This window comes from Vombatus ursinus, unplaced genomic scaffold, assembly GCF_900497805.2.
Source record: "Vombatus ursinus unplaced genomic scaffold, bare-nosed wombat genome assembly UNPS02014794.1, whole genome shotgun sequence".
Taxonomy (NCBI): Eukaryota; Metazoa; Chordata; class Mammalia; order Diprotodontia; family Vombatidae; genus Vombatus; species Vombatus ursinus.
The window spans coordinates 21,348,707-21,375,202 of NW_020954572.1; the positions used below are offsets into that span (position 1 = coordinate 21,348,707).

General features: G+C 45.9%; 3 protein-coding genes across 6 annotated transcripts in view; 2 read left to right on the forward strand and 1 right to left on the reverse strand.

Annotated features, from left to right (window-relative positions):
* Positions 1–7,897: 7,897 nt before the first annotated feature.
* On the forward strand, positions 7,898–19,024 carry PPP1R14D (protein phosphatase 1 regulatory inhibitor subunit 14D). The gene is made up of 4 exons (XM_027870177.1): positions 7,898–8,259; positions 17,561–17,641; positions 17,985–18,017; positions 18,445–19,024. Exons 1-4 carry the CDS (start codon positions 7,996–7,998, stop codon positions 18,508–18,510), a joined length of 444 nt encoding a protein of 147 aa, XP_027725978.1. The 5' UTR covers positions 7,898–7,995; the 3' UTR covers positions 18,511–19,024.
* Positions 19,025–19,498: 474 nt separating this feature from the next.
* On the reverse strand, positions 19,499–25,804 carry ZFYVE19 (zinc finger FYVE-type containing 19). Of its 4 annotated transcripts, XM_027870188.1 has the most exons (12): positions 25,579–25,656; positions 24,781–24,847; positions 24,621–24,689; positions 24,134–24,187; positions 23,501–23,631; positions 23,006–23,151; positions 22,470–22,584; positions 22,118–22,327; positions 21,046–21,119; positions 20,585–20,674; positions 20,157–20,287; positions 19,499–20,018 (listed from the first exon to the last, which is right to left on the reverse strand). In XM_027870188.1, the coding sequence occupies exons 5-12, from the start codon at positions 23,580–23,582 to the stop codon at positions 19,940–19,942; spliced, it is 927 nt and encodes a 308-aa protein (XP_027725989.1). In that variant the 5' UTR covers positions 23,583–23,631; positions 24,134–24,187; positions 24,621–24,689; positions 24,781–24,847; positions 25,579–25,656; the 3' UTR covers positions 19,499–19,939. The 4 variants fall into 4 exon arrangements, with proteins under 4 accessions (XP_027725989.1, XP_027725987.1, XP_027725988.1 ...); XM_027870186.1 differs by lacking the exon at positions 24,781–24,847 and having other exon boundaries at positions 24,621–24,742; positions 25,579–25,804; XM_027870187.1 differs by lacking the exon at positions 25,579–25,656 and having other exon boundaries at positions 23,501–23,585; positions 24,781–24,852.
* Positions 25,805–25,930: 126 nt separating this feature from the next.
* The window catches only part of DNAJC17 (DnaJ heat shock protein family (Hsp40) member C17), a 34,981-nt gene continuing 34,415 nt past the window's right edge, over positions 25,931–26,496 (forward strand). The window contains exon 1 of the mRNA XM_027870190.1: positions 25,931–26,111. Coding sequence (XP_027725991.1) covers positions 26,034–26,111 — 78 coding nt within the window. The 5' untranslated portion in view covers positions 25,931–26,033. The remainder of the gene's footprint in view (positions 26,112–26,496) is intronic.

Here is a 26,496-nt window from a genome sequence, read left to right on the forward strand (position 1 = left end):
GGTAGAAAATGGTAGAATCAGGATTTAATCCCAGGTCCTCTGACTTCAAACCCTGCCCTTGTTCAATGGTTACCCTCTCCTGTTATTGAGGGTAGATAGGCAATGTGTAGGAGCAGAGGAAATAAGAGAGGCAGGAGTGGAAAAGGGGCAGAAGAGATTAGTCTCCTCTTTACTCTTGCCACAACCTCTCGCTTGTAATCTTGTCCATGGTTTTTCTGTACTTTGTACTGTTTCATCCCTCTATATACTCAGCAGAGCAAAGCAAATGGGGTTGATTACCAAGGGGTGGAGTTGGAGATTAAGATTGTACCTATGAATTCCTGGGCTTGGTCTAAGATTGTTCATTCTCTTTCTGGTGAGCCTCCTTGAAGAGTGGAGAGAAATTCTGTTCATTTTCTGTCTCTTACCTCTTCCTGTTTTCCCTGTTGGAAGATGTAGCTGAGCAACCTTACTCATACACTAAGATTATAGAGCTGAAAGGACAGCTTTTTTCAATCATGTTCAACTCTTCTTGACCCCATTTAGGGTTTTCTTGGCAAAGATACTGAAGTGGTTTCCCATTTCCTTCTCCAGCTCATTTTACAGATGAGGAAACTGAGGCAAGTAGGGTTGAGTGACTTGCCTAGGGTCACATAGCTAGTAAGCATGCGAGGCCAAATTTGAACTCAGTCTGATTCCAACCCAGTGCTCTATCTACTGTGCTACCTAGCAGCTCTTAGAGCCTATCAAATCCAACTCCTTTATTTTGTAGATTAAAAAAAACTAAGGGCCAGACGAGGAAAGTAAGTTGCCTAAAGTCTAAGTAAAGTAGTAAGTTATAGAGTCAGGATCTAAGCCTAGGACTTCTGACTCCAGATTCAATTTAATCAATAAATATTAAATTTTATCCTTTTTCCTTTATTCTTTTATCCTTTATTCTTTTGCGATGTGTATAATCAGGATTCTCTCCAGCTATACCTGTATATCTTTGAGGGCAATTAGGAGAAGGAATAGGAGGTAGTGGAGAATGAATGCCTCCACATAATGGTGTCTGGTCTAATTTTCTTTTTTACCTTATTTTACATAAAATAACTGTGTACTCACAAAATACTAAGTCTTTGAATCTATGAATGCAAAAGAACATGAATTGAGAAAGAGAAGCTAATAAGTGAAGTGGGGGCTCTGAGTTAAGTAGACAGGAAATTTCAAATTTTAATAATTTTAGAGGTAGCTAGGTGGTATAGTGGATAGAGAGCTGGAATTTGAATCAGGAAGATCTGGGTTCATATCTGGCCTTAGTCACTTACTAACTGTGTGACTTGGGTAAGTAATGTAACCCTTATTTATCTCAGTTTTTCCATCTGAGAAATGGGAATAATAGTAGCCCCTACCTCCCAGGGTTGTTGCAAGGATAAAATGAGATAATATTTATAAAGTGCTTTGTAAATCTTAAAGTACTATATAAATGCTAGCTATTATTATTATTATTATTATCATTATTATTATTAGGGTGGGGTTGTCTGTTTGTTTTTAGCAATATATATTTCATTCTCTAGAGTGAGTCTAGGCCTGGCCCTTGAGAGGTTAATTCAAACTGTTTAGTCTCTTTGTCCCAAATGGGTTTAGCAGTAGCGGAATATCCCAGGTTTTTACAGACTGAGCACCCTCTGCTGGCCAATAGGGAATGCTATGGCGTCTTATGAAAGGGCTATCCTGTACTTGTCTGGAGAAAGTAACTTGAAAACCTGGGCTGGTGGCTCAAGTAGAATGCCACCTGGTGGACAATATTGTACTTCCTTGCTGGATAATTAATACAGTGACACGCTATTTTTCTGTAGGCTTAAAGAAGGCACTTCAGATATCAATCAAAAGACTTCACGTGGAGGTCAGTGTCACATAGATTTGGGGAGTCATCCATTCATATATGTAAAGATGGCACTTGAACCCATAGAAAGTGGTGAGATTTCCAAAAAAGAGCATAGAAAGAGAAGAGAAGATGACTGAGAATAGAATCTTGGGGGAAATCCATGATAATGGTGTGGGAGATGAATAATGATCTAGCAAATGAAACTGAAGAGCCATTAGACCAGTAAGAGAACCAGGAAAACAAAGGAATATTTCAGCTACAGCATATGGGTTCCATGCCAAAGCTTTCCTGGTTTGGAAAGAAGCGTTATTTGTTTTGCTTTAAAGTTTTTCAAGTCCAACATTCTCCAAAACAGAAGGGGGAAAATGAAGTACCTTGTATTTTATGGTACTGCTATTTTAAAGTGTTTCAAATCTTACTGATGTTACACATTATGACTGAAACATGGCAGTGGAATAAAAACCAGAGTGGGCCAAAACCAAGCCCCCAAATCAGAATGGATGCATAGATTTTGCTCACTTAGAGAGTTGTATTGTGACAATGACTACTTAAATGGAAATTCGTTACATTTTCAACCATGTGACTCCCAGGGTTCTATTTTTACAGCTACAAGCTGTAGACTGGATTAGATCCATGATCAGCACAGTACTCAGATCAAATCTATGACATAACTTCATTGCATAGCTGCTAGTTAAGATTCCAAATGCTGATAAGAGTTCAATAAGCTCTTTATTGATCATAAATTTCAAGTTGAAGTGAAGTACATGTAAGCTGAGCAGTGCCAGATTCCAGCACCAATATATGTACAAATAATAATAATATTAACTGATATTTACACAACATGTAAAAGTTTGCCAAGTACTACATTACCTCGTTCAAGTTGTCCAACAAACCTGTGATACAGGTATTCCAGGCATTAATTGTCATCTCCATTTTTTGGGTGAGGAAACAAGGGCTCTGAGACATTAAATGAGTTGCTCCAGGTCACACAACTAGTATCAAAGGCAATATTTGAACCCAGGTCTTCCTGATTTCCAAGCCTAGCCCCCTCCCTATGAAGCTAGCTGGTCTCTCAGAATCTTAGATTTTAAAGCTGGTAGAAAGACCTTAGAGATGATATAGAATGTAACCCATTGGTTTAATTTCATTTGCATAGCACTCTCCTCATTGGTGGGGTTTGATTACTGAATGTTTGTGTCTGTGGGAGCAGTAGAGCTTGGGAGAGCTTGAGAGAAGAAAGATTGTGGTCTTTTGGCTTCCAACTTTGAGAGAAGACACATGGTTCCATACTCTCATCAGGTTCCTGGAGGGAAAGACAGACTCTAGGAAGAAGTCGACATGGAAAGGAGCTGGAACCTCCCTCATGTCCCTATCCCTAACTTACTACTATGTTGGAGACATCAGGGAATTTCCTCGTTGGGTGACCTCTGGGACTCTTTTGGTTGAGTTTCTCTTTCCTAGAGTTCACTCTGTATTTTCTGGTATATTCTCACCTGTATTCTTTTTCTGAGCTCCATTCACTTGGATAAATGGGTCTGTTTCCTATTTGCAATGTAAGTTCATTGTGGAACCAACATTTGGGGAAAAGAGTCAAGCATTGGATATATAACTTGGGGTACTTCTTCCCCATTAGGTGAGCAAAACTAAAAATTACCTCCCTTAGACTAATGCAGTCCAACCCCCCCCCCCATTTTACTGATGAAGAAACTGAAGTCTAGGAGGTTGTGACTTGCCCAAGGTCACTCAGCAAGTGTCAGAGGCAAGATTTGAATTAAGGTCCTTTGACTCCAAAGCCATGGCTGTTCTCTTTCCAGTCTGCCTCAAAGACGTTGGAAAGCAACTCTTGAGTGTTTGAAGGAGGTAAATATTGAAGATCACAAATATGAAATGCAATGTTCTGTATTCTGAGTAGCAGGTATGCAAATACTCAGCTATGAACTCATCCTTTGTAAAGATGAATTCAACACAAAAATCACAAAAATGAAGGCTAGAAGACCACACAGAGAAACTGATACCCTCCATTTATTCCTTGAGTCTGCCCGGTGATACCCAGTTATTTAACTCCACTGAAGACTTATTGATAGTTATAAATGCCACCTCCAATCCTTATCTACCAGCCCTGAGCTCCCTAATTCCCTAGCCCTTTTCTAGGGTACACAGAGCAGTGGCAGTATACTCTAGTAAAAAGAGAATAGATTGGGAGTCAGTAGACTTGGGCTCAATAGGACAAGTTACCTCCCCTCTCTGGGCCTCAGTTTACTTATATGCAAAATGAGTAAATTAGATTAGATGATGATCTTTAAAGATCCTTCTAGCTCTAAATCCTTAACACCACTTGAACTCAGGGCCTTGTGTGGGAGGCCCTGTTGGTTCTGACTAGCCTTTAGTACGGGACTCAACTAGTAAAATGGTTTCTTTAGGCAGTTAGGTGGTACAACAGATAGAGAGCTGGGCCTAGAATTGGCATAGACCTGAGTTCAAATCTGGTCTCAGACACTTTTTAGCTAGGCGCCTCTGGACAAGTGACTTAACCTTGGTTTCCTCAGCTATGAAATGGGGATCATAGTCTCATCTACCTCCCAGAGTTATGGTGAGGATCAAATAAGACACTATTTGTAAAGCACCTGGCACGTAGGACTAAATGAATGCTTTTTTCCTTCTTTCCTACTCGGATCCCAGAGGTCAATTTCCAAAAAAGCAGTAAGTATCCAGGACCCGCAGGCAGGTTCCAGTCACACTTAGTGACTATGTCTAGCTCATTTTGCAGTCCTATTTGCCTTTTTGGGCCTATGTCTCCTCATTCATGCAAAAAAGAAAGGAGAGGGTTGAGCTAAATGACCTTGGAACATTTAATATTCTAGGCTTCAAATTTACTTGTGAGATAGCAAGTCCCTTGAGGGATGGAATTGTCAAATTTTTCAACTTGTGTCCCTGGTACCTAGATCAGCACCTTGCACATGGTAGATGCTCAATAAATTATGTAGAATATATAATATCATAGGATAGGGGTAGGATAGGATAGTGAATTCCCAGTCAATCAATCAACCCATAAATATTTATTAAGTACCTATATATGCCAGGCACTGAGCTAAGCACTGGGTTTACAAAAAGAGACAAAAGACAGCCCCTACCCTCAAGGAGCTTACAATCTAATGGAGGAGACTATAATAAACAAATATGTGCAAATAAGCTATATATAGGATAAATAGGAAATAATTAACAGAGGGAAGTCACTAGAATTGAGGGGGTGAGAAAGGCTTCCTGTAGGAAAGGGGAATTTAGTTGGTACTTAAAGAAAGCCCGGGAGGCCAGTAGGTGGAGATGAAGGGGAGCATGGAATGGCGTGGGGGACAGCCAAAGAAAATGCCTGGAGCCAAGAAATGGAGCATTTAGTTCTGTTTGCAGAACAGCAAGGAGGCCAGTGTCACTGGATCAAAGAGTACTTGACAGTAAAGTATAAGAAGACTAGAAAAGTAGGAGAGGGATAGGTTGTGAAGGGCTTTGAACAGCATGCAGAGGATTTTGTATTTGATCCTGGAGGTGATAGGAAGCCACTGGAGTTTACTGAGCAGAAGGGATGAGTTGGTTGCACCTGCACTTCAGGAAAATTGCTTCAGTGGCTAAATGGAGGATACATTGGAGTGGGGAGAGAATTGTAGGCAGATCCACCAGCAGCCTATTGAAGTAGTCCATATGTGAAGTGAGGAGTGCCTGTACCAGAGCGGGGGGCAGTGCTAACAGAGAAGAAGGAGGTGTATTCAAGAGGTATTGCAAAGGTGAAATCTACAGACCTTGGCAACAGATTGGATGTGGGAGGAGAGAGATAGGAAGGAGAAGAGGATTACTCTTAGGTTCCAAGTCCACCGGGATGGCAGGATGGTGATGTCTTCTATTTTAATAGGGAAAGTTGGGAGAGAGAGTTTAGGGGGAAAATAATTAGCTCGATTTTGAACATGTTGAGTTTAAGGTGTCTACTGGGCATCCACTTTAAAGTGTTTGATAGCTGGAGATATGAGATTGGAGGTCACCAGAGAGGATAAGGGAAAATAGGTAAATTTGATAATCATCTGCATAGTGCTAATGAGATCACCAATTGAAATGGTATAGTGGGAGAAGATAAGAAGGCTCAGGACAAAAGGGACACTTACAGTTAGAGAGCATCATCTGGATGAGGATCCAGCAAAGGAGTCTGAGAAGGAGTGGTCAGATAGGAAGAGAAGCACAAAAGAGTTGTTTCCTGAAAACCTAGAGACAAGAAAATATCAAGAAGAGGCTGATCAACAGTGCCAAAGGCTGCAGAGAAGTCAAGGAGAATGAGGATTGAAAGAAGGCCATTGAGTGGAGAGGGAAGCATAGGAGATTTGAGAAGGGATAAAAATGTTTTGAAGAGCCATGTGGAGAATGGGATCATGAGTTAATAACAGAGGTATAGAAGAATCCTGTAGCAATAGTGAGAGCCCAGTTGAGGTTGTATAACATATATTTGGGGGCAGCAAGGTGGCCTAATGGATAAGGTCAGAAAGACTCATCTTCCTGAGTTCAAATCTGGCCTCAGACACTTACTAGCTGTGTGACCCTGGACAAGTCACTGAACCCTGTTTGCCTCAGTTCTCTCATCTGTAAAATGAGCTGGAGAAGGAAATGGCAAACCATTCCAGTAGTTTGCCAAGAAAACCTCAAATGGGGTCATGAAGAGTCAGACATGACTGAAAATGACCAAACAACAACAACAAAAAAAAAAAACCCATAAATTTGTAATGAACACAGAATGGTTTCATGATTTTCACCACTACTATCTAGCACTGGTCTAGGAGCAAAGGCAGAGAATGATGGAAATGATGCAGGGCTCAGGTTTGACTGGACATAATTGGTCATAGGATAAGAGAGGACAGTGTAGAGTTGAATCAGTTCACCAGGGGGTCAAGATGGAGAAACGAGGAGAAAGTAGCTAGCGTAGAGGAGAGAACTGAGGGATCAAAGGATTGGGGGTCATAGTGTGGACAAAGAGTAGGGCTTGGCAAGGGAAGGCAGACAGGTGAAAAGCCAATAGAACATGACCAGATTATGGGGGTTTTAGAATTCTTGAACATGGAGGTAGTACACTTATTGGTGATGACAAAATCAAGATTATATCTATCTTTGCATGTGGCTGACATTGGGTGGAGGAGTAGGTTATGCATAGTGAATAGGTTGAGGAGCTGAGCTGTTAGGGTGTTTGATAGAGAGTCAATGTGTATATTGAAGTTGCTTAGGATGAGATCAGGAGATGAGGAGGGAAAAGTTGTGAGCCAGATAATGAAATCATTGAGAAAGGAAGGGGAATGCCTTGGAGGTCTGTAGACAGCAGCTACCAGGATTTTGATTGGGTGGTGGATACGAAGAGCATGAACCTCAAAGGAGGAGATGTTACTGAGTGAGGGAGATGGGGGAGAACCTGGAAGTGGCAATGGGGAGCAAGGAGTATTCCAATTCCCCTACCTCAACCAGTGAGCCAAAGTTAAGAAACTGCCTTTGCCAAGGCATAGCAGCACCTCCTCTGTTATGGTCTCAATCTTGTTGAGAGGTTAAGTCACTTACCCAGGGTCACACAGCCCTCAGGGGTCAGAAGGAAGACTTGAACCCAGATTTTCCTGACTTCAAGGCCTCTATCCACCACATCACATTGCCACTCCTAATCATAAAATTTACTTAACCATCATAAATGTTTGTTGAAATGAATTGATTTTGCTCTTGGCTCAGCCCCGGGCCCATTATCTAGCCCTTGGCTCAGCTTCAGCCCCGTTCAGTGGGGTCTAGAGCCCCCAGCCCAGAAGCTAAATTGCTTCTATCTGCCTGGGCTCTAGATGCAGTTGACATGGGACCTTGCTTCTCCCTGAGGCCTGAGGCTGCTTGCTCTTTGCACCCTCTGCTATTATTTTCACTTATATCCTGGCACAATAAACTAATCTCTGAAACAGCACCAATTGGAGAGCAGGAGTAGGAAGCTGGCGTTGGGAGCTTTCTGGGAGCTTTGTCCCTTGGCCCCTCCCAGCACCTAAGAGCAGTCTCTCTGTCCCTACCTTCCTTCCTCCTGTTCTCCTTTACTACTATATTATCTCTGTCACTCCCTGAGCAGTTATTCCCAATTCCTCGCGCAGACCTGGACACCCATGCTTTCCTCGAGCCCTTCGCCCTGTGGCTCAGTGCCCAGTGGGGACCCAGAGAACCACAGGAAGCAGGTCCAGAGGGCTTATGTTACTGAGAAAAGAACATCCAAAGGGGAGCACTCAAAGCCCCAGCTGGATTCTTCCAAAGCCCTGGGTCCTAAGGCCCGAAGACTAAGCCGTTTGACAGTGAAGTATGATCTGGGACAGCTCCAGACGTGGCAAGAGATAGAACAGTGGGTGGATTCCCAGCTTCAGGAGCTGTACCAGGTGTGGATGGAGGGGATTTGGGGATGCCTGGGAGAGGTGGGCAGCAAAGGGGATGGCTGGAGCAACAGAGCGGAGATAGGTAAAGGAGCTGGAGATCACAAAGGACTAGGTGACTGGCTGGAGGGACAGGGACACAAGCAGGCGTGGAAGCTTTCTCTTGTGAAAAATGGGACTCCTTCTGTCAAATATCCATTGGGACTGCTTCTCAGTGGAAAAAAGTTCAGTTTGGTATAAAGGACAGAGCACTGGGAAGGAGTAGGAGTAGGAGTAGAAGTAGGAGTCAAGAAATGTGAATTCTAGTTACAGCTATAACAATAACAATAATAATAGATAGCATTTAGATAGTGCTTTAAAGTTTGCAAAAGCACTGTATTACAAGATCTCCCAAGAGTCTTAGTAAAATTTTGATAGCTTGATTTTTTTATCTTAATTATTATTATTACTATTTTTTTTTTTTTTGGTGAGGCAATTGGGGTTAAGTGACTTGCCCAGGGTCACATAGCTGGTAAGTATTATGTGTCTGGGGTCAGATTTGAACTCAGGTCCTCCTGACTCCAAGGCCAATGCTCTATCCACTGCTCCATCTAGATGCCCCAATAACTTAATTTTAATAGCTTAAAACTGCACTAAGACTTTTGGGACACCCTGTCTTTGCTCTCATTTGATCCTCACAACAACTGTGTGAGGTAGGTGTCATTAGTATCTTCACTTTAGAGATGGGAAAACTGAGGCAGAGAAAGGTCAAGTGACTTATCCAAGGTCACACAGCTAGTAAATGAGGCTGGATTAAAACTCATCTTACTGACTTCAAATCAAGAGCTCTGTCCTCTGCACCATCTCAATCTCCCTCTAAGTTGCTGTGGGATCTTGGGTAAGATCCCTCTGGGTCTTAGTTTCATCAGCTATAAAATGGGGATATTTCTTGCCTTAGTAATTTGATTCAATTCAACAAATAGTTACTAATGTTTACTCTGCGGCCAGGAGTACAGGAGGGAAAATTAGATGATGTGATAACAAAAGAGATCAATAAAAATCTCTTTAAAATAGAAAGCTAAAAAAATGTTGACTATTTAGAAACCTTTATTCTAATCCTGACTCTGCTACTGTCTTGATGTGAGACCTTGGGTTAATCATTTTATCCTTCTTAGTCTCATTTTCCTCATTTATAAAATTAGGAGTTTGAACCAGATCAATCAATTCATCAGTTAATCAATTAATAAGTTTTTAAAAAGGGACTACTATGTGCTACACCCTGTGCCAGGCACTGGGGATCTGGGGAGTCAGGAGCAAAACTGAAGTTTTTCCTGCCCTCAGGTACCCTACAATCTATGGGGAAGATAACACGTACCTTCCAAGTTTTGATATTCTAGGGATGGACTGGGGGTGGAGAGTCACTAACCCCATGGAGTTAGGGTGCTTGTGATGAGTAAACATCAAAGTGCTTTGAAAAGCATGAAGCAGTATAGATCTTAATTTAATTTCACACACATGGTCCTAGGAGAGGCTGCTGGTAATCAGAATTCGTGCTAGTCTGCTAATCTGGACTTTTTCTCACAACTAGTTTCTGGCTCTGTCTCTGGTTTTTCAGAGACAGTTGGTGGCACGGTGGATGGAGCACTGGGCCTGGTATCAGAAAGACCCTAGTTCAGCCTTAGATGCTTACTACATATGTGACTTTGGACGAGTCATTGAACTGCTACCTGCCTCAGTTTCCTCATCTATAAAATGGGATAATAATAGCAGCTACCTCACATGATGTTCAAATGAGATATTATTTGTAAAGTGCTTAGCATAGTGCCTGGCACATACTAAGTGCTTAAAAAACGTGTATTCCTTCTTCCTGGTCCTTTGCTTCCCAGATAGGGCAAAGATATGTTTTGATCTTCATCGTGGGAAGGTGTCACTTTTTTTACTCAGTCAGATCTGGGTTCAAATAGGTGTCCTTGGACTCTATGTCTTCTGTTCTATTCCTTTGCCCTCTTTTAACTCATGGCTCCAACCTTTTCCCTCCCAGAGGAATAATGATTTTGTTATTTTTAATGAAATGAAATGTTATTTTTATAATGTTATTTTTCACAGATTTTTATTGATAGTTTTTTAATATATCACCCACATTTTCCTATGTGTTTCCACACCTAGAGCCATACTTCATAACAAATTTTTAATAGCATTTTTTTTCCAATTATGTGTAAAGAAAGTTTTCGGCATTCACTTTTATAAGATTTTGAGTTCCAAGCTTTTTTCTCCCTCCATCCCATCTTCCTCCCCAAGATGGCAAGCAATCTGATAAACATTATACATGTACATTCATATTAAACGTATTTCCACATTAGTCGTGTTGTAAGAAAAGAATCAGAACAAAAGGGAAAAACCAAGAGAAAGAAAAAGGGAAACAAAACAAAACAAAAGGTGAAAATAGCATGCTTTGATCTGCATTCAGACTCCACAGTTATTTCTCTGGATGTGGATAGCATTTTCCATCATGAGTCTTTTGGAATTATCTTGGGTAGTTATATTGCAAAGAAGTAAGTATCATAGTTGATCATAGTACAATTTGCTATTATTGTGTACAATGTTCTCCTGCTTCTGCTCACTTTACTCAGCATCAGTTCATGTAAGTCTTTCCAGCATAACAAATTTTTTAAAAGAAGAGGAAGAAAAATTCACTTAGAAAAATCTGACATGTTCTACACTCACGGATCCCACCTCTTCAAAGGAATTAGGGCAAGTGTCTTCTCATATTTCTTCCTTGAGACTGTTTGGTTTTTACAATGTCACAACATTCAGGTTCAATTGTTCTGAGCATGACTGTATGATTTATAATTAGATTGTAAGCTCCAATCTGACTGAGATAGTAACTGGGATTCAATTCAACTCAACAAGCATTTATTGAACCCATAGTTTGTGCCCGTGTCAAGCACAGTGCTAGGCATTTAGGGAGAAGAAGACTAAAATGAAGCAGTCCCTGACTTCAGGGAGCTTCCATTGTACTAAGAGAGAAAAAATATGTACACAGCCAAGTAAATGCAAAATACAAATATAAGATAAATCTAGGGAGGGGAGAGCACTAGTTAATAGGATTATCAGGAAAGGCACTCTTTAGGAGGTACTACCTGAGCTGTGCTTTCTAGGCAACTAGAGATTCTACAAGTGGTAATCTCATTAGCCCCCATGGATTCAATTATCATCTATATGGAGATTCTCAAGTCTACTTATCCAACCCTAACCTTTCTGTTGACCTCTAGTCTCGCATCTTCAACTGCCTACTGGACATCTTGAAACTCCATGTTGCTAAGACTCAACATATCCAAAAGTGAACTCATTATCACTATCCTGAAACCCTCCTCTCCCCCTAACTTCCGTATTTGTTGAAGAAGTCATCGTTATTGTTGTTGTTGTTCAGTCATATCCAACTCTTCATGACCCCATTTGGGGTTTTCTTGGCAAAGATACTAGAGAGGTTTGCCATTTCCTTCTCCAGATCATTTTACAGATGAGGAAACTGAGGCAAACAGGGTGAAGTAATTTGCCCAGGGTCACACAGCCAATAGTGTCTGAGGCAGGATTTGAACTTAGAAAGATGAGTCTTCCTGACTCCAGGTCCAGCTATCTATCTACTGAGCCGCCTAGCTGCCTCCATCCTTCCAGTTACCTCAGCTCAAAACCTATACGTCTTCAGCCACTCTTCATTCCCTCACTCTCTCTTTATATCCAATTTGTTGCCAAGCACTATTGATTTTACCTTCAGGACTCCTCTTTAACATGCCCCCTTCTCTCCTCTGACACTGCTACCACCCTGGTGCAGGCTCTTATCACCTCACCATGGGCTATGTAATAGCCAGCTGGTTGTCTTGCATGCTACAAACAAGTCTCTCCATTCCATCCTCCGTTCAGCCACCAAAGTGATTTTCCTAAAATGCAGGCTTGACTAGGTCACACATCCTATTCAGTAAACTCCAGTAGCTCCCTGTTACCTCCAGGATCTGATAGAAAATCCTTTGCTTGGTGTTCAAAGCCCTTCACCACCTCTCCTCCTCCCACCTTTCCAGTCTTCTTCTACCTTGCATCCCAGCCTCCAAGTATTCTTCAGTCCAGTGACACCAGCCTCCTTTCTGTTCCTTACATAGGACTTTCCACCTTCTGGCTCTGGGAGGTTTTTTTTTTATCATTTAAATTTTATTTTATTTTCTTTCTTAATTACACATAAACAAATTTCTTTTAGTGTTCATTTTTAAAAATTTTGAGTTCCAAATGCTCTGGGCATTTTCACTGGTTGTCCCCCATCCCTAGAATTCTCTCTGTCTTCATTTCGGCCTCCGAGCTTCCTTCAAATTCTAGCTACAATCCCTCCTTCTACAGGAAGCCTTTCTTGATCCCCCTAGAGCCTTCCCTCTGTTAATTATATCTCCAGTCCATCCTGAGTGTAGCTCGTCTGTATGTAGTTGTTTGCATATTGTCCCCCATTAGACTATGAGCTCCTTTTGCCTTTCTTTATCTCCTTAGGCACTTAGCACAGTGCCTGGCATATGGTAGATGCTCAATAAAGCTTGAAGTTAGGAGGGAGAGCATGCCGTGCATAGGCAACAGCATATGCAAAGACACAACAGAGAAAGGAGGTGGTTAGGCATGGAGAGCAGCAAATAGGTCAACTTGGTTGAAATGGAGAGTGGAAGTCAGGGAGTGATTTATAATTGGTCCAGAAAGTACAGTTGGGAGGCAGATTGTGAAGGCCTTTAAATGCCAGAACTAGGAGTTTGTGTTTTATCCTAGAGACTGCTGGGGACCATTAGAGCTTCCTGTGCTGGGGAATGACACAATTAGACACAAAAAAATATTAAGAATATCACTTTGGCAGCTATGTGGAGGATGGATCGGAGAGGGTAAGAGACTGGAGTCAGGGAGATAGTTTAGGCAGTTTTTGTAACGGAGGTGACAAGGGCTCAAATGAAGGGAGTGGTCTTGTAAGTGGAGAAGAGCAGACAGAATTGACAGGACTTGTCCACTGATTAGTTCTGGGATGGTGAGAGAGAGTAATGAGTCAAGGATAGCTCTGAGGTCAAATACCTGAGTCATGGTGTCATACCTGGGTGACTGGATGATGGCCCCTCTGCTAAGGAAATGGGAGCAGGTTTTGGTGGGGGAAGATAATGAGTTCTAGTTGGGACATGTTGAGTGACTTCAAAGGGGGGTTGTGTAGTTGCTTCTTGTTATTTGGGAAAGAGAAGAGCAAAGGAAACCTCCTAGTCAAATGGCATCAATTAAAAGCCAGGCACTTTGATGGTGCGCTAAACACCAGGATGGAGATAAAGAGATGAAAAATATCACTCTCTTGGCAGAGTGGAAGATAGAAGTGGCAGTGATGGACTTGAATCTGGAGCTGCTGACTTCAAATTAATAACTATTTCCACCACACCAGTCCTTAAAGGAAGAGGAAGCACCTGAGCTGGGCTTTGGACGATGAGAATTGTCAGAGAGGTAGACAGAGTGATGTTCAGGAATGAGGGAATGCTTGAATGCATGGAGATCCTAGAGTATGGGATAAAATTCGGCAGTATCTATTAATCTAATCTGGCTGGTTGGTAGAATAGGTGAAGGGGAGTCTGTTTGGAGTCAAACTGTGGAGGGTTTTGAATATCAGGCTAATAAGAAGTTTGTTCTTTTTGATGTCAACTATCTAGTTCTTTTTAAATGTCAACTAATCATAATTACTTAAGCAAAATAATGATAATATTAGCTCACATTTATAGAGTAGTTTGTGAAGTGCTTTACATGTATTACCTCATTTTATCCTCACAACAACCCTGGGAGGTAGGTGCTATTATTATCCCCATTTTACAGATGAGGAAACTGAAACAGAAGTCAAGTGACTTGCTCAGGGCCACAAAGCTAGTAAGTGTCTGAATTGTAGCACCTTCATTGGTATTAGTGGGCATTGTGTTATGGGAGGAGGGTTGCAGTTATTTTGTGACTTAGAGTCTCTCTCTCCATCTCTCTCTCTCTCTCTCTCTTCTTCCTTTTTCTCCCTCTCCTCCTTCCATCTCTGTCCCTTCCTCTCTCCTCTCCTCTCAATCTTTCTCTTTCTCTCTCTCTCTCTCCCTGTCTCCCTCTCTTTCTCTCTCCCTTTCTTTCTTTTTCTCCCTCTTCTTTCTCTCTCTCACTTTCTTTCTCTCTCTGTCTCTGTTCTCTTCTTCTCTAAAGATCTATATTTTTCCATTTCAAGTTCTCATACTCTTGGATCAAAATTCTCATATCTTAGGCATATAAGAGTTAGTCCTCCTAGGAGCAAAATAAAATGGTTACTAAAAGGAATGCATTTTACCAAGCAGGAGGAAAAAAAAAACAACTCTAAGTTATGGAGCCCCAGACAAAGAGAAAAACACCCAGGTATGCTGGAATACCACGCCTAAGTACTGTCCGGAATCTGACACTAGGTTACCATGGCAACTGTCCAAAGTGCCAAGGGTTGGCATGGCTCCCAGTCCTCAGCAGGAAGGAGAACTGTAGCTGGGGAAATCCCAGTCAGATGGTCACTATGGACAGAGGTCAGGGCTATTATAGTAGCCTGGTCCTTCCCCCCTCCACTCTCATAAGTGTTTTAATTCCCTCTTCCCCACCTGCCAGATTAGCTCCTTGGAATCATGAGCGTGCGTTCCTAAACTGAGAGTTGGAAGGGGCTTGGGGATCGTCTTGTCCAACCCTCTTATGTTATGGATGAGGAGATAAGGACCCAGAGTAGATCAAGGTCTTGTACAAGTCACAGGGGTAGTAAGCTGGAGATGTGGGATTTGAACCCAGGGCCTCTAACTTTCAATCCATTGTTCTTGCTCCCTGCACCATTTTTTTTTGTCTTTGTATACATAATACCTCACATATAATAGGTGCACTTTTCCCAGGCCATATTCTCACTCCCTGGAAGTCATTTCCCACTTTACCTACCTCACTGATTTTATGGGACCCAGGACTGGTCTCTCTCACCCTGATCAGATGTCCTATCTTTGAAGGCACTGGGGCTTCTACCTCTTTCTATGTCTGGGCTCTACCCAGTTCCCCAAGGACTTCCTAACACAATCTAGATAGATGTGACCCTGGATTTTGGACCAGAGTCCCATAAGAGAAGAGACTCAGCATCGCTGCCAGGGCTTCTGTTGACCTGAAACAGAACATGAATGTGCCCTCTAGCTGTGAACATGGTTAAGAACTTGAGACCCTAGATTTAAAGTTGAAAGGGACCTTAAAGGGCATCAGGGCAACCAACAACTTCATTTTACAGAGGAGGAAATCAAGACCCAGAGAAGCCATAACCTGTGTAACCCATAGACACACAGGTAGTGAGTGTCAGGGATGGAATTTGAACCTAGTTCTGATTTCCTTCTGGAGAGCCAAAGATACAAGTCTAGGAGTGTAACTGGGGGGAGGAGATGCAGGAGTTGAGCAGAAGGGTCACAGGAGTGTGGGAACTGTGGGAATTAAGTGAATCATCATGCTGATTCCGTCTTGTGACTCAATTCCGGATCTAGCTCAGTTCCCTTTCTATTCAATTATGGGTCTAGTCCAATTTCTGTCTTGTGAGAAAACTCTGTTCAGTTATAGGAATTGTGAGAAAACTCTGTTGCATTGTTTGAACCCGGCCCTGTGGCTGGGAAGCTGGACCACGTCTACCTGTTGCTTACAGACCCTTAACTAAGGACCTAGATTACACTGACCAGAAACCCAGTCAGATCCAAAGACTGATGCACAGAGCTTTCTCCCCATTTTCTCACAATAATTCAGCTCGAACCTTTGTTTCCTCAGTTATTTCAGATTTCACCCATCACAGTAGAGGCCCCTACCCTAACCTTCTCCTCAGCTCCATCTAATAATCACTCAAGCACGAATATGTGCTAGGCATTGGAGATAAAAAGGCAAAGAATGAAACAATCCCTGCTCTCATTCTATTGGGGTAGGGAGAGACACCGTGCACCTATATAAGTAGATGCAGTGGTGCAGTTGGATAGTGTACCAGCCCTGGAGTCAGGAGGACCTGAGTTCAATTTCAGCCTCAGACACTTACTAGCTGTGTGATCCTGGACAAGTCACTTAACCCTGATTGCCTCCAAAAATAAGTATATACGGAAAGATGGCTAAAATGGAAATGTTTTGCATGACTTCACATGTATAATGAATACCATGTTGTTTGCCTTCTCAATGGGTAGAGGAAGTGCTGGAAGGAGGATGAGAATTTGGAGTCAAAAATAAATACTTTTTAAAATGTGCAGAATAAACATATAAAATAAATAAATACAAGGAGTTTGTCAGGAAGGGAACTGGAGTTTGAGGGGGTGCTGTAAAAATGACTTTGTATAGAAGGTTACATTTGAGTTATATCTTATGAAGGGGAGGTCTGGAAGGGAGTGCATTCCAGGCGGTCAGTGCAAATGCATGGAGAGAGGAGATGGTGTCATATATAAGGAGCATAGAAAAGGCCAGTTTGGTTGGATCACGGACTTCAGGATGAGCATAATGTATAGTGAAGCAGGAACCTGCCACTCTATCTACTGTGCCACCTAGCTGCTCACAATACAACATGTGCCAATATGTGATTTTCTAATCATATGGATTAGTGGCTCCATTCCTATAGCAGTTTGACACCACTGGTCTAGACTTAGGAAAGTAATGGAGAAAAGGTTAATAATGCAGATTAAATTTAACAGTAGGGCAGCTAGCTGGTTCAGTGGATAGAACACCAGGTCTGGAGTCAGGAAGACTTATCTTCTCAACTTCAAATCTGGCCTCAGACACTTACTAGCTGTGCGACCTTGGGTAAGTCACTTCATCTGTTTGCCTCAGTTTCCTCATCTGTAATGACCTGGAGAAGGAAATAGCAAACTACTCCAGTATCTCTGCCAAGAAAACTCCAAATGGGGTCATGAAGAGTCAGACATGACTGAAAAATGACTCATATAATTTTTCTCTGCCTCAGAGAGCTGGTTATTAAACATTTACCACCACATCCCTGAATTGCTCTAAAACTGTTGCTTGAGATCATTGGTAGAAGGCTCAGGGAATGAAGTCATCCCCAGACCTGAGGCTTGGTCACTGTAGGCTAATAATAATAATGAGGATGATGATAATAACTGGCAGTTAGATATTAATTTAAGGTTTGTAAAATGTTTGATATCCATGATTTCATTTGAGTCCAGATTTTTCAGAGGGGTTAAGTGACTTACCCAGAATCTCCCTGCTACTAAATATGGGAGCTGGCTGACTTTTAAAACCATTGCTTTTCTCTTGATGCCAAACTGCCTGTCTGATTCCATTACAGGAGCGATTGTCCTCTGTGCCTGAGTTTGACCTAGAAGACTTCATTGAACTCTCCACAGAAGAACAGAAAAGCAAACTGCAGGTGGGATTAGGCAGTTCAACCCCAGATTATTTTACCCAACATGGAGACAGGGAACTTGGGGCTGAAGGGGTCTGTGGGAGGGAGTCACAAGGGACCCATGAGGGAAGGAGGAGCATACAATCCTCCGGCTGCCCTTTCTGGAGTGAGTTCAGGTGAAGGGAGGTGATCAGGATGCTGGGTAGAGATGGCCCTAGGGAAGAGCTGTAAGCTCCTGTTAAGGAAGGACTCCTAGTTCTTTCTTCATGAGCAACGAGTTTCAGTTGAGGTGAGGGTCCAGAGACTGTAGGTTTGTGGAAAGGGGCTGCTGCCCTGGGTGACTCATTATTGACTCTCTTCTTTCTAGGCGATTCTCCAAGATTGTGTCCATCCTACAGAGGTAAGTGTGGCCAGTTTGCTCAGGGAATGAGAAGAGGCCAGAGCAGGTGTCTGGTCTATCAGCCAACAAGCATTTATTAGGCACTTACTGTGTGTCGGGCTGGAGATATAAAGGCAAAAACAGTCCCTGCCTTCATGAAGCTTACATTCTAACGTGGGAAACAAGTTGTAAAGAATGAGATATGTATAAGATATATATGAAATTATATGGAAGGTCATCTCAGAAGGGACTACTGGGGATAGTTTTACTCTGAGTTCCACGTACGCAGGTGGTTGTGGGGAAGGTGAGCAGAGTCTCTCCCAGAGGTATGAATAGTGGTCAGCACCTCCCAGAGACAGAGCCGTGGTGTGGTGGAAGCCAGAAGCCAGGGGTGGCTTTGACTAGAAGTGTCATGTGTAAATAATGTCATCATCTTTTTCCTTTCCAGCCCTTTATCTCTAAGCTGCTTAGCCACCTCAAGAAACTCCGGAGGCTCAGCCGGCCTCAGAAATAAAACTTTACATACCGCCTTCCTCAACCCTAGACCTCAGCCTACTACGGACCCTGTAGGCCTCACCCTTCCTGCCTCCCAGAGCCACCCCCTCGACCTTGTGGCTTTGTGTGTGGAGATGGGCGGGAAGCCCCCTCAGGACTCATGGGCCAGCGAGGTGGAGGATGAGAGATGTCTGGACACTGCCCTAGGGGATATGGTGCAGAGACAGCTTCAGCATCTTAGCAGACCGGCTGGGCTTCCTCAGTGACTGGACAAATGACCCTGGGTCACTGTGTCTGGGGCTCTTTGGCAAGCCCCTGACTCATGTTTTGAATCTGGAAGGGTAAAGCCTATGGAAAAGATATCAGTGTGGAGTTTTATTAGCCCAGAGGGAAATGGGGTGAAAGATCATTGGCTGTTTGTAGCAAAACACCAGATGGACAGCACAGGGCTATATCCGTCACTGCCCCAGCTTTACAATTGTTATAAGACTTGATCTTCACGACAACCTTGGGAAGTAGGTGCTATTATTATCCCCATCTTACAGATGAGGAAACTGAGACAAACAGGGTTAAATGACTCGCCCAGGGTCGCACAGCTAGTAAGTGTCTGAGATAGCATTTGAATCTGCGTCTTCCTGACTCCGGGCCTAGTGCTTTATCCGCTACACCACCTAGCTGCCTCTTGAAGGAAGCGGACAGTGCATGGATCTTGTATACGATCCAATGTGGGGACTGGCTGGATGACGGAGTTAAGGTCCGTGATGGGCCTTGCCCCAGGACTCAGGCACCCCTCCTACTCTCAAGCCCAGCACCAGAGGTATTGAGGAAACCAAAGTAGTTGTGTCAGGTCGCCCAAAGCTGGTGGTGAGAAGCCAGATCCCTGCCCAGGTCCAAGGCCTTGACTGGGCCTACAGATCCAGAAGTAGCCCCTGGCCTGCTCCTGCCCCTTCCACCTGGTGCCTCAGACTCACGCCTCCTGTGGCCATAAGGAAGAGAGGACACAAGTCTTGGGGAGTTAATACATTTTATTGGAGGCTAATGAGGTGTTGTGTGTTTTCCAGGGGACCAGGAGGGAGAACAACTTTTTGGGCCAGGTTTTAAGACTGATAATATTAGTACAGTAAGAATCAAAATGCTCAGATGACCTCTGTTTTCCTTCCCCTACACAGCCCCTCCCCTTGACCAGTGGCTCTGACTTGGAGTGCATCCTTCCCTAGACACCCAGGCCCTTCCCTTGCTGAGTCACCGTCTTAGGAAAGAGGATCCTGCCTCCTCCTGGGGAAGCCAAAGGCATGCTTCTTCAAGCACCAGCTCCACCTCCAAGTAGCACCCACAAGGAGCATCCTCTGAGATGCAGGCAGAACCTAGGCCCCTTCCCCAGCATCTTAAGGAACCAACTACAGGGCTGCCTTTCCAGCAGGACCAACCCCAGCAAAGCCCCAGCGGGATTAGTGCTCTCGTCTCATGCAGGGGGCGCGGTAGACAGCCGTCCTGTGCTCTTTCCGTTCAAAGGCATCATGGCCCTCCCTGCAGGCAAAAGGTGCAATGGTCAGTGGCGCTAATCCAGGAAAGGTGTGTGTGCCCGCTCCCTGGGCCCCCATCTCTGCCCACCTCCCCACTCCCAGATGCCTCTGGCATCCCCAGCAGAGGGTCCCCTTTCCCTACCGGAAGCAGCGTGGACAGTAGAGGTCACCATCACAGCCGTAGCAGCGTACAGTGGCGTCTTCATTGCAGATACAGCACCAGGGCAGCTCCTCCACCACCTCTGATTCAGCTTTGGGGGCCGCAGCCAGGGCCTGGAGAGAAAGGGAAGGCCAACAGGTAGAGAGTTACCCCCCCAGGACGCTTTTGGGATGGGGACAATTTCTAATAACAAGGATGGATAGGATCACAGGCTTCGAACTGGAAGGCACCTCAGAAGCCTTCTAAACCAACCCCTACATTTGACAGAGACAGATAAGGAAACTGAGTCCCAAAGAAGTTAAATGACTTGCTCAAGGTCACACAGCTTGTAAGTAGAAGAGTCAGAATTCACATCCAGAACTCCATGCTTCCTGTACCATACTTGAGGGCCAGTGGCCAAGGCGTCTCACCTTAGCCTGAGGCTGGGCCTGGGGTGGAGGCACCTGCTTTGCAGGGATGTTGAAGCTGCTCGCCTCATCTAGGGCAGCCTCCTCTGTGAGCTGCAAACAGGAAGAGAGGAGGGTTTCCAGGAGCAGCTTCTTCTCCACACTTCTCTCTCAGCTGGTCTCCCTGGAACCTTTGCCACTCAGTCCCTGCTGCGCCACCCCCACCCTGCTTCACCCTCCTCCTCCCCGCTCTGGCCACTGCTTCCCCTGTCGTCGGGGAGCACAAAGCAGAACTGGGGCTGGACGGGAGCAGGTCTTCAACTAGAGGGGCAGGGCCTGGACAGCAACTACCCCCAGTTCCGGGGAGCCCGCATGTGTGCATTGTGGGGGGAGGGGCTGGGCAGGAGCCGGGGAATGACCCGGTGAAGGAGAGACAGGAGACAGGTGAGGCAGGGAACTCGAGGCACGGGCCAGAAAGGCCTTGCCTGTCGGAGGACTCTCTGGATGGCCTCCTCTTCATCCTCATCGCTGTCAGGGAAGTGGTAATTCTGCAAGGTCACTAAAGGCAAGGAAAGGGAAGGGAGGAGGAAATTAACACGGAGAAGATGTCTCTTGGGCAAACATCAGCCTCCCTAGCCTGGTCAGTTTGGGTCAGTCAGTCAGTCAGTCAGTCAACAAGCATTTGTTAAGCGCTATGTGCTGGGTACTGTGCTAAATCCTGGGATACAAAGAAAGGTCACTGCCTTCAAGCTCACAGTCTAATGGCTAAGACAACACACAGACAACTATGTACAGACGAGGCAGAGAGTGTAAAGGAGAGGTGATCCTCAGGAGAGACGGGGAAGGCCTCTTACAGAAGGCAAAACTGAGGCCAGGGGTCGGATGTCAGGAAGGGGAGCATTTCCATCGTGGTCAGACAGTGACTGGAATGTAAAGCACTGGGAGATGGAGTGTCACGTGTGAGGAATGGCCAGGAGGCCGGGTGGTTAGAGTGCACGGAAGATGGTCAGAAGGGGTCTAGTGAATTTTCTATTTGATTCTGGAAGTCAGGAAGCCACTGGAGTTCGAATGGGGGTGGCTGAGGAGAAGGGTACATAGCCAGAGTGATTGAACAATGTTACTCTGGCAGTCTGGGATATTGGTGGGAGGAAAGGTTATGAGGACACTGACCCAGCCCTAGAATGGCCATTTCTCTAATGGCCTGGAGTATATCCCGTTAGGTTGCCTAAATCAGACCAGCCTTAGGGACTGACCAGTGAGAGAGGCTATGTTTCTCCTGAGCATTTGCTCAGATGAGTTCTCTCAACATTAGGCTCCAGGGGAAGTGAGGGACATAGGGAAGATCAGAGCTGGGCCCTTTTGCTTGCCTGCCTCATCTGAGCCTTGTATCTACCTTTAGGGGGGAAGGTGTCGTTCAGTGCCTCCTGCTCCGGTGGGCACGGAAGCTTTGCCGACTCCAAAGTGGGACTTGCTCATTCTTGATAGCACGCATGGTGAGACAGGAGCAGCCCCTTTCACTGCAGGCCAAATCCCAATGTTCCCAGCCCTGTGCCTTACCTCCTTCGGGGTCCAGGCCCCGAAGTACAGCTAGCCGCTTGGCAAGGGCCAGGATCCTCTCCTCCCGAGTGTTCTCCTCCCTTAGCTCTGCCGCTGCCTCGGCCAGGAGCCTGCCTTTCTCTCCTTCCAGCTGCTGGTGGGCCAGTTCAGCAGGGCCAATATTCCAGCCCCTCGGGCTGTCCCGGTTAAGGTCATTTTGCACAGAAATACCTGAAAGAAACCATAGATGGTGTTAAAGTTGGAAGGGGAAGCTGAGGAGTGGGGACTAGGATGGTCCCATCTTCTCTTGTCAGGAAGTGATGGTAAATCATCCCTGAGGGAACAGATGGGCATAGGGATAGGGAGAGATTACCTGGAGGTGAGGTTTCTTGATCACAGCTTTCGTCGATTGCCACCTCAGCTGCTAATTGTGTCAAAAGGTCCTCTGTCTGTTGGGCCTGTGTCCTGGTGTCAGGAGGTTGGTGGACCTGAATCAGTGGAGAGAACCCCAGTCAGGAAGATATACCCAGAAGGCATGGAGCCCACAGAGGCAAGGAATGGGGTACCAACTGCATGAGAAAACAGCCCCTGTCTAGAAACAGACACCATCCAGGGTGATAAGGAGCAACAGAGTCACTAGGACACAGATAAACAACTCTGTGGCTTCAACCAGGGACCGAAGGACTTGTTCCATGAATCCTTGGATGGCTCTCCCCAGCCCCCTATTAAGGTACCTGGCCTGGCAGTCAATATAACATAGGGGCATGGTGGTAAGAATCAATATAGGGACTCTCCTAGCTTGCAAAATGTGGGCTCTATCCAAACATCTGTTGTTCTGTCTCCTTATCCTTCAACCCATGTTCAGTTGGGTAGGCCAAAGGCCCCCATGTGGTGGGCTACAGCTCTTACTGGCCGGGGAGCCTGGGATGGGGGGACCCTTCCCTGCAGCACAGCTAGTCGATCCTCCATCTCCTTGGTGGAAGGGATGGGGCCTCGAGGCTCATCCCGAAGAGCAGCCAGCCTGGCCTCGATCTCCGCCTGGGAAGCTACCACCTCTGTAGCACACAAAGAGAAGCCACAAGTCAGGTCCTAGGATTACTCCAGGATTTTTAGTGCCCAGCTCTCTATGCATAGGCTTTTAGATGCTGAGGTTTCCCCTTCCCATTGAGATGATTTGGAGTTCACAGCATGACAGATTTTGAGCTAGAGGGGACTTTGGAGGTTAATTAGGCCAACCCTCTTATTTTACAGGTGAGGAAATGGAGGCCCCAAGAGGTTAAGTGCCTTGCTCAAAGTCAAATACAGAGTAAGTGAAAGAGGTGGGTTTTGAAGATGATGACGCCAAATCCAGCACTCTTTCTACTGTATCAGCTTTCAGCTGGACCCATCCCTAATCCCACTCACTAGGCTTGGTTTCCTGGCGGAGTTTTTCAAGTCGCTTGGCAATGACTTGGTCTTCTTGAGATAGTCCCTGTGGCCAAACCATGCCCTGGGGAGCAATGAACTTCTGTTTGGCCTCCAATGCAGCAACACGCCTATTCAGGGAAGGGAATGGAGGGTGTCGAAAAGCAAGGGTCACTGGAACCAGTGGTACAGGCTGGTACAGGCAAAGGGATGGAAGGGAAGAGTCTGCATTCTGGGTTTCTCAAAGTAAGGGGAAGAAGTAAGCAAGAAAAGGACTTCTCTAGTTATCAATAGGAAATTCTAATGTCTAGACTGGAAAGGGGTGCCCTAGGTAGAAAAGCTGTCACCTCAAGGGAGAATCTAGCTGCAAGCCTTGGCTTATGTCCCCCCTGGATCTAACCCAGCTAGAGACTGTAGCAGGACTGGGTGGCAATAAACTGGTGAAAGTTCTGTACCATGACAGGTATCAGAGGGTAGGATATTGGACCAGGCAGCCTAGAAAGGAGGGGCCTTTTCCCAACCTTCTATACTCATTTGGGTCACATGGTAGTCTCCATAGGGGATCCCTGTGACTCTACAGCTCAGCATGAGGTGGGTTCCCAGTCCTTATGCTCACCCTCATCCAGCACTCACTTTTTGTAGTTCTGAGGTGGTGACCACTTGGAGACGCTGGCCTCCGAAGGCCCTCTGCAGGGAGAAAGATCAGAGTCATACGTTGTCCTGTGGGCACTGCCACCATGTTAGATAGCTCTCCTCCAGTATATATTGAGCCTCACTGTAGTACATCTTTATATTACAGACTTAGAAACCTACATAGATAAGTACAGGGAGCTGCAGAAGCACCATATTTAATGAACTTTCCTCTTGCCTCTTTCTTTCTTTCTTTCTTTCTTTTTTTGACTAGATAATGGGGTTAAGTGACTTGCCTAGGGTCACACTGCTAGTAAGTGTCAAGTGTTTGAAGCCAGATTGGAACTCATGTCCTCCCGACTCTAAGGCCAGAGCTCTATCCACTGTGCCACCTCGCTGCCCCTCCCTCCCCTTGCCTCTTTCACATTCACTAGTTTATGATCTGCCAGAGGCTGCTCTTGTGTTTCGCTTGATCATTTGTATTGCTCACCTGCTCAGCACCTCATGGCATGTCTTGCAGACCTTCTGCTGGGTGTTCCCAAAGCGGGGCACAGCTGCACTGAAGGAGAGGCAGTTGGAACAGAAGGCTCGACCACAGTTCTTACAACCACACTACACAAAAAACAAGAGGCAAGAAAACCCACACTTACACTTCACCTGGTCCTCCTGGGGCACTTTTCCCGCAGGGATCTCTCGGGATGCAGAACACATGATATGCTGAGAAAGGAAACAGTGGGAAATCACTTCCATAGATGGGGGAGATGGGAGGAGGAAGGTGGAGTCTAAACCCCGGCAGAGTTGGTGATGGAGCCAGGTGCACACTCAGCGGACCAGAGGAAACAAAATCCTCTACCAAGTTCCTTCCCGGCACATAGTTCTTGCCCTTTTCTCAGTTCGATGCCACCAGAGATGTGGCAGATTCTTATGCTTCTTCTGGAGAGCTGGTGATGACAAGCTCTGCCCCGTTTCGGTCTGTCCCTGGCACAGATAAAGACCAGCCTGGCCAAGGGTGGTACAAGGAGATGTCGCCATCCTTCCATTCCAGTCTGGTGTGGCTCCTCTCACACTAGAGCATTTCCTTCTTACAGTCCAGGAAGCGAGCCAGGTACCATGCCCAGGGCCACACACCCCGGGGTACCCAAGGAATCCTTGCTGATATCAGACAAGAGTTCCTTAGCAGCGGGGTCCATTTGGTCCTGGTGGCATGGAAAGCCATGAGGACACGTTGACCCAAAAGGTCAGGCCAGAAAGCAGAGGGTGGATAAGGGCAGCCTGATGATGGGAGCCAAGGGGAGTTTCAGAGATCCGGAGAGGGGGCCCAGGGAGGAATAGTGGGCAGTGGGGGAGAGGGAAAGAGGGGATGACGGGAAGGGGTGTGCAGGAGGCGGGATGCTTTTTACAGGGGGAGGGCGCGCCGCCCCCCAAGCTCCAGGGACAACTAGACTTGCCTCCTTCCTGAATAGAGTGAACTTGGCCGCGCAACCATAGCACCTGCCCTCCATCTCCAGGGCAGGACAACCAGCTTCCTCGGCCCTCCAAGACACTGCCCCTCCGCAGCCAGACTTTCTTAGGCCCTCAAGACAGACTCGAGCTGCGACCCAGTTCTTACAATTATCGGCTCCGGGTACCCCCACCCCTCAATAGCCCAGGAGGCCTTGGATAGACCAGCCTCGGTCCAGCTGGGTCTAGAGCGATGCCTGCTGGGAAGAGTAGTTCTTTTCCTCGAGCAGGCGGCCTTCGATGAGCTCCAAAAAACTTCAACTCCCAGGAGGCAAAGCGCCTCCAATCCGAACAACCGAACGTAAGGTCGGCTGGACGGGAGGACTCCCTGGCGAGGGCCCGCGCTTAGGCTCCTGGGATTTGTAGTTCGCGGAGGAAGACGCCGGTTTTGGGGGTCGGCACCATGGCGGTGACCAAGGAGTTGTTGCAAATGGACCTGTACGCGCTCCTGGGAGTCGGGGAGAAGGCAGCGGACAAGGAGGTGAGAGTCTGTGGGCTGTGGAAGCGGCGGCGGCTGCAGCAGCAGAAGCTGGAGCTGCCCCGGGTGGAGGAGCAGCGCCCTGGCTGCTGTCGGACCGAGGCCTGCGAGCATTTCGCAGCCTACAATCCCCGGGCCTGGGCCGACGGTCTGGGCGCCTCCTGGGCAGTGCTGGGCCCCTTCCCTGGTCGGGGAGCCTCTTGTGCTTCGGGAGACCGCCGTCTATGGGGACTACGGGAACTTCTCCCTTTGCCCTGCTCCCTTCCCTTCTTCCACTTCCCCAGCGCTCCCCTTCTTCCGCCTCCCCCTCCTCTCCCCCTCCCTCTTCCTCCTCCCCCCATCTCCCTCCTCCTTCTCCCCTCTCCCTCTTCCATCTCCCCTTTCCTCC